Source organism: Marmota monax, unplaced genomic scaffold (assembly GCF_021218885.2).
Source record: "Marmota monax isolate L192 unplaced genomic scaffold, Marmota_monax_Labrador192_F-V1.1 WCK01_AAM20220418_F8-fsc00010, whole genome shotgun sequence".
In the NCBI taxonomy this organism is placed as follows: domain Eukaryota; kingdom Metazoa; phylum Chordata; class Mammalia; order Rodentia; family Sciuridae; genus Marmota; species Marmota monax.
In genome coordinates this window covers 13,424,372-13,438,778 of record NW_026692321.1, presented here as the reverse complement: position 1 = coordinate 13,438,778, position 14,407 = coordinate 13,424,372, and the positions used below count along the sequence as shown (strand labels likewise).

At 33.3% G+C, this 14,407-nt stretch overlaps 1 protein-coding gene across 11 annotated transcripts in view; it reads left to right on the top strand.

Annotated features, from left to right (window-relative positions):
• Positions 1–14,407, top strand: part of Pum2 (pumilio RNA binding family member 2) — an 88,119-nt gene that overhangs the window by 14,441 nt on the left and 59,271 nt on the right. For 9 of the 11 annotated variants that reach the window (XM_058578376.1, XM_046441323.2, XM_058578378.1 and 6 more), the window contains exon 2: positions 7,710–7,778. In XM_058578376.1, coding sequence (XP_058434359.1) covers positions 7,728–7,778 — 51 coding nt within the window. In that variant the 5' untranslated portion in view covers positions 7,710–7,727. Of the gene's footprint in view, positions 1–7,709; positions 7,779–8,728; positions 8,854–9,713; positions 9,785–14,407 lie in introns of all 11 variants that reach the window. The other 2 variants (XM_058578379.1, XM_046441325.2) reach the window with 2 other exon arrangements.

Genomic DNA, 14,407 nt, shown 5'->3' with positions numbered 1-14,407 from the left:
TGAAAAAATGTTTTATTCTTGTCCTACTGACTTGCCCACATTTTCTTCTCATGATTGAAATACATAGTAACACTTTAAACTGAAAAGCTAAATCTTAAGAGCTGCTGTGTAGGGAAGGCAGAGGTGTTTATTTAAAAATTTTAAAGTCATTTCCCTATAACTACCCTGGCCATTGAAAAATAATAAAATCACCTCCATTTAGATGAAATCTGAAATTCCCATTCATTATAAGAAAAAAAAATGGTGGGAGTATTATAAATGAAAAAGTTAAAAACCAAGCCCTGATGGTTAACTTTGGCTTGGCACTCCTGTGTGTCTGGATCACATAAAGCCAGCTATCTATGATTATGCCATAGTGAGCTTTGGGTCCTGTGTGAGTCCTAATATGCTCTCCTGTTGTGTAGCATTTAAAAACAAATATTTATTTTAAAAAAAAACTATTGCTCCTAAATTAATTACTCAGAATTCATTTTAGTAGTTGCTCCTCAGGAAGCTGATGGTACTTAGGTGTAGAATAAAAGACAGTTTTGGAATTAGTGACTGAAACTCAGATTCATTGATATCTGAGGTTGGTCTAGCATCATGGTCTGACCCAGCACTTCATTTAGTTTAATTTTAGCTGTTGTGGATACCAATATATATATATATATATCTTATTTATTTATTTATTTATTTATTTATTTTTTTGCTTTTATCCTGTTAGTTTGCATTTCCTTAAATTTCTAGTGAGCCAGCTCCCTGGGAGTTCGATCTATCTCTAAATTCCATTGGTAACTCAACCTTTAGTAACCAAGCACAGAATAGCTGTTGCTTCCATACATGGAGCCACCTAGAAATCAAAAGTTTCTCACCCCTCAACCTTTCACCTTTTCTATTCCCAAACCATGTGTTTCTGTAAGCCAGTGTTGTACTTGCACTTCTAACACCAAGGTATAAGCTGTAGGGGAAAAACCATATTTAATTTTCCCTACTGTACTCTCACAATGCAGAACATTATCCGTGACTCCACATATTTGGGGGACATTTCCCCATACATCAAGCAATCAGTTCTGCAGAGGATTCTGAAGTGGGAGTATGTAGGACTGAAAGTTCCAACCCTCTAATCACATGTTGGTCCCCTGGCCACCAGTCCCTGTCCTGAGGCCAAGGGCACCCAGGTACCAGTCAGTCACTTATCCCATCATAGTTTTCCAGAGCAAAAAGCTCAAACTGTATATTTCACAATCCAGTCATGCACTGCATATGGAATGACATTTTGGTCAACCACCGGCCACATATACAATGATGTCTCCTTGAGAAGGGATGAATAGATATTCAGTAGATTAGACAAAGGGGAATTAAGGGAGGGGAGGGGTAGGAAAAGGAAAGACAGTGGAATTAATCCAAAATAATTTTTCTTTGTACATAATGAACACACAACAGTGAATCTCATGGTTATGTACAGCAACAAAAATGGGGTCTTAATTAGAATAAGATTCCGCGCTTACATAATTATATCAAACAGAATTCTACTGCCATGAATAACTAAAAAGAACCAAGATGGGGAGAAAGAAAAAAAACTGTCTCATAAGGGAGAAAAAATATTCCAAGAACATAAAATCAAAGATTAAGTATTAAAGAACTATGGGTGCTTATTGTATATTCAAGAATTTTTGAAGTGTTTCTTCATTGGAGGGAAGCGAAAAATGTAAGTAAAAAAGTTAAGAGTTCTGGGAAATAATAGAACAGGTTATATTATGAAAAATGCTGGAAGTTTAATTCTGAAGGGCAGTGATTTTTTTAACCAGCTATGATTTACCTCCCACTACACCATACCCCTAAAGCATATGGCAAAGTGCAGTGACTTTTTTTTTTTTTTTTGGTTGTCTTACTTAGAGAAAAGGCATGATTGGCATCTAGTGGGTAGAAGCTAAAGATGCTGCCAAATATCCTACTGTGCAAAGGTCAGCACCATTGTCACCACCACCACCACAAACACAACAAAGACTCATCTCTCTGCAGTGCCAATGGTGTACCTTTGAGAAACCTTGCTGTTTAACATTTGTAATAGTTTAACATTTGTAATAGTATTCAGGCCTCCAGATTTTGCCAAAGGTATAAGGAGGAGTCAGAATTTCAGAACAATAGATTTATGTTTTCAATTGGCCAAAGGGATTCTGTATATTTTTTCCCTAGACAAGCTATTTTAGGTATGTATGTATCTCCTATGATCCTATATGCAAAATTGTTGAGAGAAGTAAAGATGAGAGGTATGAGGAAGTTATAACAAAGAAAAACAACAGTCACTATTTGGGAATTAGTCTAGAAGAAAGCATTCTTACCATAGGAAATAACAACTCTGCGAGTGTTACTGCCCCTTCGACACACCAATGGGACAAGAGGTGGAAGACTCTGGTATTGTAACTGAACCTGGGTTCTTTTACTAACCACTTTGAAAAAGGCCAGTGACTTGATGACAAGTTGTTGGGGCAAGAAAAAAGGCTTTTTAGAAAGCTAGCAAACCAGTGAATCTCATGATTATGTACAGCAACAAAAATGGGGTCTTAATTAGGCCTTCTTAGGGAACTCTGGGGGCACAAAGGGCTTTTGGGGGGTGGGGGCAATGGGCAGGAAAGCCAAGTACTGAACAGGGTCTAAGTCATCCAGGGCGGCTTGTGTTTTCTCTTCTAGAATATCCTTGTGATAATGATCAGTTTCTGTCTCCTATAATTTTTTAGTACACATGATTGTCCTGCAAAGTTAAAGATGATTTTTTTTTCTTTTTAAAATTTATATATATATTTATATATAAATTTATATATATTTATATATTTTAATTAGGTGTATATGATAACAGAATGCATTTTGATTCATTGTACACAATTACAGTACAACTTTTCATTTCTGGGCACACGATGTAGTGTTGCACTATATATACAGTGATTTTTTTTTTTCTTTTTAGGGGGATACTGGGGATTGAACTCACGGGCACTTTACCACTGAGACACATCCCCAGCCCTATTTTGTATTTTATTTATAGACAGGGTCTCACTGAGTTGCTTAGTGTCTTGCTTTTGCTGAGGCTAGCTTTGAACTCTAGATCCTCCTGTCTCAGCCTCCTGAGCTGTTGGAATTATAGGTGTGCGCCTGCATACCAACTAAAATGATTTTATTTAGGAAATAAGATTAGCTAATTCTTGGCTCATACTTTGATGTTAAAATCTGAAGACCCTCAGCTGAGCTTGGTGGCTCATGCCTGTAATCATAGTGACTCAGGAGGTTGAAGGAGGAAGAATCTCAATTTTGAGGCCAGTCTCTGCAATTTACACCCTGTCTCAAAATAAAAAAATGGATTTGGGTGTGTATGTAGCTCAATAGTAGAGTGCCCTTGGGTTCAATCCCCAGTACCACAAAAACAAAACTGAAGACCACCAGGTATTTTAAATTCTATAAATCTACAGAAAAGTTGCAGATAAGTAAATTTTATGATTGGTATCATTTAGTTTTTCAAAGAAATACCTAATTTTGCAGTCAGTTGTTTTGGGGAGGAGGTAGCGAAAGGCAACAGATTTAACCTTTCAGGCTGCTCCAGTCAGAGGTGTCATTTACAGTCATCTATGGCCAAGTTAGTGGGAGGCTAATGATATATTACTCAGCTGCATGACCTCCAAAATTAGTGGTTTTTAAAGTCAACTAAAAACAAAGCTTTATTTAGATTTTTCTTCACTAACAGTATTGATCATCCTAGGGTAATGTGTGTTTATGTCATAGTTTTTAATCAAATGTTTAAAATGTTAAAAAGAGAAAGGAAAACTGAAGAAAGCTTATAGAATAGGACATAAATTATTTTTGTACAGCTGTATAATGTTTTTGTTTTAAACTAAATTTTAAAGAGGAAACTTTTATTAGTTATAGTAAGCTTAGTTTAATTTCTTATTGAAGAAAGGAAAGGGCATTTAGTGCAGCCCAAGTTAATTTTGTTTGTAATGTCTCCAATATTGTAAGGCTTCCACATTAACTCACCACTTACCCAGCATCTTTCAGTCCACAAGCTCTCTCTGTAGTTATGTACCTTATATAGATGCATCTTTTTTTTTTTATCTTTGATACCATACTTTTATTATACCTTTCTTATATTTTGGTATTTCTGATACATAGATACTTACCATTGTATCACAGTTGGCTGCATTATTCATTACACTTACAGGTTTGTAGCCTAAGAGTAGGAGGCTGTACCGTTTAGGTTTGTGTATATTCTGTGATCTTCCCACAATGATATCACTCAGCGACTTATTTTTTTCAGAACATATACCCATCATTAAGTGACACATGATTATCACTGTCTTTATTCTTGGAGAATATTTTCACCAGATAGAAAATTCTGGACTTGCATTTTTTTCTTTTCGCACTTTAAAGTTTTGTTCTGTATAATCTAGGCCCCATTTTTCTGGTGTGAAGTTAGCTGTCGCTCAAATTATTGTTCCCTTTTATGTAATTATGTTGTTTTCCCTCTGACTGCTTTCAAGATTTTCTGTTCTCTTTGCTTTTTACAGGCATACATGTGCGATTTTTTTTCTTTCCTTTTTTTTTTTTTAATTTTGCCAGGAATTCACTGAGTTTCTTGAATTTGTAAATTTACTTCTTAAATTGTTTTTTCAGGGTTTTGTTTTGTTTCTCTTATTCTCTTTTCTTTCTAGAATTCCAGTTACTTGTAAGATTTATCTTTTAACCTTGTCCAAGTTCACTGACCCTTTCTTATCAACAGTCAGCTAGTAAATTACAGTGACAGTACTAGTAAAAAACTATGGAGATGTTCAAGTTATCTCCTTATCTGTATATAGTTATTCTGGTGGTTAAGAAAATCAAATACAGCCCACATTTTCTCTACTATTCACTTTCTTTAACATCTGAATGGGTAAAACCAATTGTGCTAAGTTAGGGCCCACTTCCATACCCAGACATGGCCTCAGACCAAAAAAAAAAAAAAAAAAACAGAACAAAACATTAAAAAACAAACAGAAAACCTTGGAGCTGGGGATACAGCTCTGTTGGTAGAGTGCTTGCCTTGCACGCATGAGGCCCTGGGTTTAATCACCAGCACCAGCACCACAAAAAAAAAAAAAAAAAAGGCTATAAAAAAACCTTAGTACCCATTCTTTGTTTTAAGTGAACTGTCTTCCATTTTCTGTTTTTTAGTACTTGTTTCCCATTGCTTTCTATTGGTTTGTTTTTATTTTGTTTCTAAAATTTATAGTTAGTAGATAGTTTTGGTCTGATGCAAGCTACTTTACCATTACCAGGCAATGTAGGAAACTACATAAACTCTTTCCGAACAGTGATCCTGTTTGAGTTCATTTTCTTCTCTAAGATCTTGCTTGAAAGTGCTTGGTGAAAGCTTACTAAATAATGGAAGAATGAATGAAATGTTTACTTTGTTAGATCTGTTAAAGAGCTTTTCCAGCAAGTTCATGAGAAAAGAGTAGCTTACTTTCTATCTACATATCTACTTTGTTATTATATCAGTTCTGATCTTTTGCCAATTTTTTGATTCTGTTCTTTCCTCTTTTTAAAAATTTCTTTGTATGTTCTAGACATAAGTCCTTTATTAGATATATAATTTGCAGATATTTTTCTTCTAGGATGTTGTCTTCTTATTTTAACAGTGTCTTTTGTAGATAGTAGTTTTAATTTTAATGATGTCCAATGTGGTTTTTTATTTATGGACTTTGCTTTTGATATTGATATATTCATTATAATGTCACCCAGCTTTTTCTCTTGTGTGTTTTAGAAGTTTTGTAATTTTAGGCTTTATATTTGGGCATGTGATTCATTTTGACTAATTTTTATGTTAAGGTGTAAGGTAAAAAAAATGGTTTTGTATGTTTATATCTTACTATCCCAACACTGTATGATGAATAGAAGAAAGCTCTTTTTAATAGCTGACTTTTGAATACTTAGGTGCCAGTCAAAATTTTACGTGTTTTGTTATCTACTTAATTGTTAAAGCAAGTCAAGTCTATATGGTGGCTGCTGCTGTTGTCTTCATTAGAGGAAGTTGAGAAAAAAAAAATTTAGATTACTTGTCCAGAATTGTAGAACTTCCAGGTATCAGAAATACAGTTTGAATCCAGTTCTATCTCTTATAACCATAATAAGGAATTTGAGCCTTATCTTTAGTGAAAGATTAAAATATGGGAGTCACTTGTTCAGAGTACAATTTAGAAAGATGACTGATGACATTTTTGGAAATTAGATTGTAGGATGGAAAGATGGGAAGAGGATTTGCATTGATTTAGGTAAAGATTGAGGTCTCAACAACCATACTTGCTAGATAAATTATGGATAGATTTAAGTGAGGTAGGAGTTTGACTTAGCAGAATTTGGTAAATGATTGGACATTAAGTGTAAGAAAGGAAATAATTAAAAATGCGAAGAAAGAATAATAAAATTGAAATTTCCTGTGATATCTAGGGAACGGAAGAATAGATAATTAGAAATTTTGAAGAGAAGAGAGATTTGAGAGATACAAATGGTTAGGGGCTAACATGTAGATAGCTCTCAAAGCATTGGTGGTAAATGAGATATTTCTCAAAGGGTAGAGAAGAGAGTATCTTAAGCAGCATACTGAGGAACAGTAGCATTTAAAGAGTGAGGAGACAAGTAGGAGTTTGATAAGAAGCAACTGGAGACCTAGGAAATTAAAAAGAATAGTTGTCATAATAGACAAAGTAGGAACAGAGAGTAGTACTAATGGAAGGGAGGCGTGCTTTCATATATCAAACACTAGAGTTTTTAAGAGTGAAAGAATTGACTGGGAAAAATTAGAGGATTTTCCCAGTAGAATTTGAAAGCTATAAATTTGTGGTGGTTTAGTCTTCAGTGGTCTTCCCACCCTCAGCATTATTAATGTGGGAGTCAAGGAGCCACTGACTCAACACTATCACATATAAAAGGTAGAAAACACTTTTTAGACTCTCAGGAATGGAAAGATATAGAAAGAGGCTTTAGTTTGAAGATAACGGGAAAGAATTATTCTTAAGTTGTAGTACTCATACTACAACTACTCGCACAATAATTTATATGTTTCGTTTAGAATTAGATCTTAAAGCAACACTTAAAGCAATCTATTGATTGAGTGTATTTTGCTACTTAAATATTGAGTGAACTAATTTTAATATTGGTACAAATAATAAAAAGCAGAGAATTTTTGGAAAATCTTAAAAGGATTAAGTAATACAAAATAATAATATAAAGGAAAACATAAAAATACACCAATTTCAATGTTTGAGCTTGCTTTTTCTTTGTTTCCATCTCTTCAGGGATTGAACTCAGGGATGCTTAACCACTGAACCACACATATCCCCCGCCCCCCCCCCCTTTTTTTTTTTGAGACCGGATCTTGATAAGTTGCTATGCCTGGCTTTGAGTTTAGGATCCTCCTACTGTGGCCTCCCAAGCTGCTGGAATTATAGTTGTGCTTCACCACACCCAGATTTCATCTCTTGCTCAAGAATAAAGTTTTCTGTTAGCATGCAGAATAATTCAAGAACTCTTGACCTCATAGTTTTAAAGTAGATTACTCTCATGTACTCTATATAGGAAAACCTGTCACAGAGAAATCTGTTCTTGCCCATCACATGCTAATATTAGTAATAGCAGCAATATAATGTAAAAACAATTATACTTTGTTAAAAATTTTCTTTCTAATTTTTGGTTTTGTTATTCAACAGGTTTGATCTGTGGATGAAATGAATCATGATTTTCAAGCTCTTGCACTAGAATCTCGGGGAATGGGAGAGGTAAATATTTACTAATACCAAGAACTTATACCTCCCTTTAATTATTTGAGCTGTTAAGACTCATTTTTTTTAAACTGTAATCTTGAAAAAATAGTGGTTATATTTTCTAAACTTTATGGGTTTTATTTTATTATTTTAAATCTCTGGTTGTGTGTAATTGTGTAGTTGTGATTTTTCAGCTGCTTTGTTTTTAAACCTATAGCAAGTAATTTTCAGTGATTTATTTAGTGTGATTTGATTCACTTGGATAGATGTATTATATTTTGGTAATGAATCATACATCATTAGCTTTACTCAGAAGAAAAACTTCCTTTATCCTTGTTCTGCCGTTTTATGTATGTATGCTGTGTTTGCTTATTGTTCATTATTCTCCCTTCCCAAAATCTCTCTTGTTCACCAAAACTGTTTGCTTAATAAACTTCTAAATTCTTGACAGGACTCTACTGAAAAGACTTACTATTGTCCCATTGCTATCTATAGTAGAATGAATTATTTTCTCATCTGACTTTCCCTAGATCTTTATAAATACTTTTATTATATTACTGGTTACAGTTTGTTTTATATTTGTCTCTCCTGTAAATTGCTAGCTTTGAATGCCTAGCATAATAGGTACTCCACATTTTAAAATTAATTTTATCATTCCTGTTAATCTGTGATTTTCTTTGAGGCATCAATTTAACCTCACCATTACATATTTTAAGTCAGCTAAAATACTTAGTTTTCCAAACACCTAATGAAATTTTAGAACATTTTGATTATGGAAACTCTTGTGGTCATCTTTATTTTTGTCATGTTCTATACTATACTAACGTAGTGTGGACTTTGGTAATAGAAAATAACAGTAAACAGACCTAAGATGTGTAATTAACTGCTTGCACCTGGAGATTATTTTACTTTGGTAGATTAGAGACCGCCATGAGACTCACTCCATCCAATGCTGTGCTCTTCAGATGCAGAAAAAGAGTCCAGTCACTCCTTTGGGCCACAAGAGGGCACCCTGCAGCTAGCTAACCCTCCCTTTCTTCAGAACAGCGTTTTCCAAAGAGTTTGTCATTTTCAGAGGACTGATTTAAGGGTGAGTTAAGGTGCTTAAGCTTAAGTATTACCAAAATAAATTTGTTAGTCCAGTGCACAAGGTAAAATTCTGGGCCCTAAGATAAATTTGAAAGAGGAAATAAGGTTTTTTTTTTTTGTTGTTTGTTTGTTTAAAAAATCTATACCTTCACTGCAACACAGTGACCTGCTTAGGCATTATTTACATTATGGGAAACAAAAGAGGCAGAAAGGTCTTATATTCTTTCTTTGCCACTTGTTTCTGTGGTCTTTAGAAAAATAGAATGATGTATCTTAAAAGCAGGTTTGAGCAGTGTTTCAGCCTTTTAATCTGTGACAGACTTGAACTTCTTTCTTAAGAGCAAGTAAAGTCACATTCCTACATTAATTCTGATACTTATACTTAACTTACCAAATGTATATTGTTTATGTGTTTACAAATAGATTCTTTTTCCCCTTTTCTAACTAATATTTGATAAATCTAAAGAGCTTTATAATCCCAAAACGTGTCATCATTAGAAACGGTAGTTAAAAGAGTATTTGGGGATGCAAAAAGGTTTTAGAAAAAGAGGAGCTAGTTTGAATGTATGTTATATAAACTTAAATCCAGACTTTATTAATGGACATGTCAGATATGCAGAACAAAAGTGGAGTCACTTAGGTGTAGATTGCTTTTACTACCTGTTGGATAGCAACCAGTCAGTGTATCTGTGACCTTTAGCCAGTAAAAATGTACTCTTAAATAAACTGTTTTTATGAATTTTTTTTTTTCATAATAGTTTACCAATTACTGTTGTTACCTCTAAAAGATAACTAAGAAACCTCAGATTTCTGTCTCTGGGTTTTCTCCCACAAGCCTTTCTATCTTTCCTCATCTCACAGGCAGCAGGGAACCTTCTGGGATTTCCTTCTTTGCCTGTCTCTCTCTCACCAGTCTTCTCCTTTCCTGACAGGTGAGGTTTTTTTGGTTTTGTTTTATCCCAGAATTCATTCATTGGAATAAATAAAAGCAGCCTTGAGTTTCTGGCTCTTGTGTTTTCTAAAATTGCTTGTTTGGTTTTTTTTTTTTTTTTTTTTAATGGTAATGCAAAATCCTTTTTTTAATGGATTGTTCTATTCTTTTTATGATAAAGTTTTGCTTACTATATTTTAAGTGTTGTAAATTTCTAATGTACAAAGCACTGCATCTACATATAGGATTCATTTCAAATGTACTGTTTTTTGTAGATCACAGTAGCTTTACAAGTCATCATCAGAAGGACGATCTCTTGGTTGTTCATCCAGAAATAGAAATAGATTTGTATTCATCTATTCATGCTTGTCCTTTCTTTTTTAAAAGCCTAATAGCAAATTTTGTCTAAAGTTCTGCTGATTTGCATTATGTCACATGGATTAAAAAGAGCAAAGCATGCATAGGAGATATTCAGCATTGTTAATATACGTAGTGCACTTCAGAGGCACATTCCTATTGTCATCTCGAGGCTATTAGACTGGGTACTTGTTTATTTTTTACATAATGGAAAAAAGGACCCTGCCTGAAATTTCTTTAGGGAATCCAGAGTTTAACTTTAAAATCATTGAATTAGTATGTTTAATTTTGAGAATATTTTCATAGCTTAGTATGATAAATAATGCTCTTTCCTTTTTCTGATACAGTAATTTTTAAAGTAAATTTTTGCATCAAGATCCTAGGTATGGTAAAGTGTAAAACATTAGATAGGGTAGTAATGAAACTTCTCTTTTCTCAGATCTCTCACTAGGGCTGTGAGCTTGAGTAAGATTGACTTATTTTGAAGCACAAATAGAAATAATGTGTTGTATGAGTCACATACATCTCTCAAATGCTCTAACTTTGAGCAGTTATGGATAGCTTTTAGGGATAGTGTTTAAAAAGTTGATCATAGTTTATATAAATCCTGTCTCAGTAATTCTATACTGAAAGTTTGTCCATGATAACAGGAAGAATATCACAGTATCTTAAACTGCTTTCATTTTTAACTAGTGGAAATTTTCAGAAATATCAATGAATTAGACTATAATTGAAAAGAACTCTGTGGTAGTTAAATGTAAAGAGAAAGACCTTAGAATTAAACAGATACAGGGTTTCCAATCCGATTGCTGCCATTTACTAATTATATGTATAACCTTGATCAATTTAACTTTTGACTCTTTTTTTCTTATGCAGAATGTAACTATAGCAACTGTCTTTCCTAAATAATAGGGTTTTAACTCCCCCCTAGAATAGTCAAACTGACTCAAGAAAAAAAGAAGGCATACAGCTCTTAGACAAAATCTTTATAATGAATAATATAATTCTTTGAAATAATCAGCCAGTTTAATGTTGCAGACGAGTGGTTGTCTCATAATATTAAAAGATTTCTATTTTGAGGTTTGTAAAAGCTTCTAATATTTATGTAACTGCTGTGTGTTGGTTGTGTTAAGTGGTTTACTTATGTTATTTCATTCTAGTTTTATAACTTTTATGACCAGAGCTTATTATCTTTCCTTTAGAGATAAGGAAACAAGTTCAGAAAGAATAATTAACTGGCCCAAGGCCACACCACATAATAATACCTGAATGCAGTTTGAACTCCTGCCTGTCTTGACTATTTATAATGCTATTTTCCTTTGGAAATGTCTATATTTGTTGTTAGTTGGTTAGTATTAAGGGATATTGGGAATGGAGAAGATGGGGAAGTGATATGAATTGAAAAAATTAAAAATATTAAAATATTATATCCATAAAATAAATGAAATCCAGAAAAGCACCATTCTTAGGTTTTAGGAAATTGCTTTCTGTTTTTCGTTCTCTGTACAACTTGGGTTTTAGCATCTGTTTTTGTCTTTTATGAACTTGTATTTTAAGTAGAGAGACCTTTCATCATGATTTGCCCAGGATAATCCAGTTACATATCTGTTACGATATAATTATTATAATAGCATCCCTTTTTTCAAAAGTGTCCTAGTTTGGATGATGTTATATGAGCACTTAGTTTAAAACAATAATGTGGGCATTTAGTTTTAAATTCTTCTAAGTCCTTGGATTATCTTTATTTGGCTGTCTTAGGATTTTATGTAACTGTTTATATTAGAGAACTCTGATGTATAAGTGTAATTCAGTAAATGCTAAAGTGGGAATTTTTTTCTCTTATTAGTGCAGGAATGTGATTTAATTTTATTTTTGATACAATGTGCTGGGGTGCTTTTTTTTTTTTTTTTTTTTAGTGGGGAAGGCAAGCCATAAATACTTTTGAAGTAAAGAACATTGTATGTACACTCAGTCGTATCTGAGATGAAGGATAGGTCAGGTTGACAAGAAATACTGAGTATACTGACCTTACTTTAGAGTTTCTGTGAATTAGGGAATAAATAAAAAGTGGTAGTGAATAATGTATTTTACAGATATTTAAGGATTTTAAGCCTTGTTTTCTATATTTCTACTATAGTAAAGAAAAATCTCTGGGGGCAAATTTACATCAATTTATTGTTTAACCTCTAAAAACTTTTTTAACTGATCTTTTTTTCTGAATTGTTGCCTGCTCTTAGATTTAGTCCATTTTAACCTGTTCCTGGTCAGAAGATAGTGGTTTCTCGAAAAGTATTTGAATCACTGTCTAAATTGCCACAGAAAGCAAGTTCTAGAATGTTTAGATCTTTGGTAGAAGTATTAAGTTTAACTACTAAATTTGTTTCCTATGCACGATAAATTGTGTTAACAAGAGAGTCATAGTATAGTGCTTTGCAAAAATATTCACACTTGGTAAGTGTTAACAGATTTTTCCCCCATGTTTCTGTTTTTTATACCTATTTTGGATTCCTTATTTGTTATTCTTGTTTTGACACTGAAATGTTTTTCTTCATGAAGTATGGGCAAAACAATTCTTTATTTCGGGGATAGTTTTCATCCTTCTGAAATGACTTGCTTATGCAATGTTTTTAAGAGATTAATTTGGGTTTTCCTATGAATAAATGTTTATTTAAATATATCAAATGATGCTGTAATATTAGTATTATCAGCTTTTTATTTTGTTTGAATATTTATGTGAATCTTTTATAGTGATTTTTTTTTTAATTGAAGGAATGGAGCTATTGTAGTTTAGTTACTGTGAACTTTGGTAAGAGTAGATGATTGTGTAAAATATCTATAATTATTCATAGCCAAGAAGATCCTAAATGCAAAAACTTTTCTATTTTAAAAAAACAGAATTTTGTTTCCTTTAAAAATTTGCTTATTTAGCAAAAGATCTGTGAAATGGGAACAAGGCTAAATTGATATTATCCCCCTATCTTCAGAGCTGCTTCTCCTGATCTACTCCAAACATCACCACAAACTCCTCCACCCCCCTAACTTTAGTAAATGACACCTATCATTATCTTTTTAATCCAACTACTAAGGTTGTATCCCTTTTGTACACCTTTTCCCATTATCCATATTCAGGTCCAAATTTGACTGTCTAGAATGCTTCTCAGATCCATTTTATTTTCTCAGTTCTTTCTGTTAGTAGTACCCTATTTCAGTTCTTGCTGCTTTGACTCTATTGTAATTTTCCTAAACTGGTCTCTTTGTCTCCAGTCTTTCCCCTTCTATCTCTTATTCCTTACAACTTGAGTTGTTTTTCAAAACAGCTATCTTGCCACCCTGTCTTGATTTCTCTTGTTACTTAAGTATAACATCCAATTTACTTAACATGTCTCCTAAGAGTCCTCATAATTGACCTGGTTAGCTTTACCAGTATTAAGTCTTGGCCTTCCAACATCTGTTTCTCTTATATGCTGTTCTCCACATGTTACATTTTCTAAAGTTTTGCCTTTGTTTGTGCTTGACTGTATTTTATTTATGCTTTTTTTCCTTACCTTGCCTTCCCACTTTCAACCTCTAGTGCCCCCCCCCCAGTATATTCTCTCTCAGACCTCAATTCAAGTATTAGTTATATTATAGCCTATATGTTTATGAGCTCTGAAGATGAGATGAGCATGCCCTTAAAGAGGCACACATAGGCAATTTAGTATGATATGTATTTTACTAGAAGTATATACAGGTTTGATTATTAGCACTGAAGGACTGGGCACCTAATTATGGGCTGAGAGTGTCTTATTTATGAATGCTTATTTAAAATATCAAATGTATGTCTCAGAAAGATTGTATATTCAAACAGATATGCCAAGCTGTCTCCTGAGCATCAGGTATAGTAGCAAGGAAAGACCTGAATGGATATTAAAGAATAGCTAGGAATTATACATTTTGATTAATCAGTGAATGGTTTATCAACTCAATTTTTACATGGTGTGTATGTCACCATGTAGACTATCTAGCATAGGGCCTTAAGATTGTTATTTCAAAAGTATCTGTAGGTTTTTTTCTGTGTGTGTTTTCTATCTATAGCTTTCTGATTTGGAATTGGTGGATTCATAGTATTCAGGAGCTAGTAAGAATTGTGAAATTCACTGTCATTGAATGACTGAAGTAAGAAAGAAAAAATATTCTCTATCCTGGATGTTGTAGGATAGGATAGGAGGTTGTCCAAAGGCAGTTCTTGAAAGTAAAAGAAAAATGTTAATCATTCTTTTAATGATCT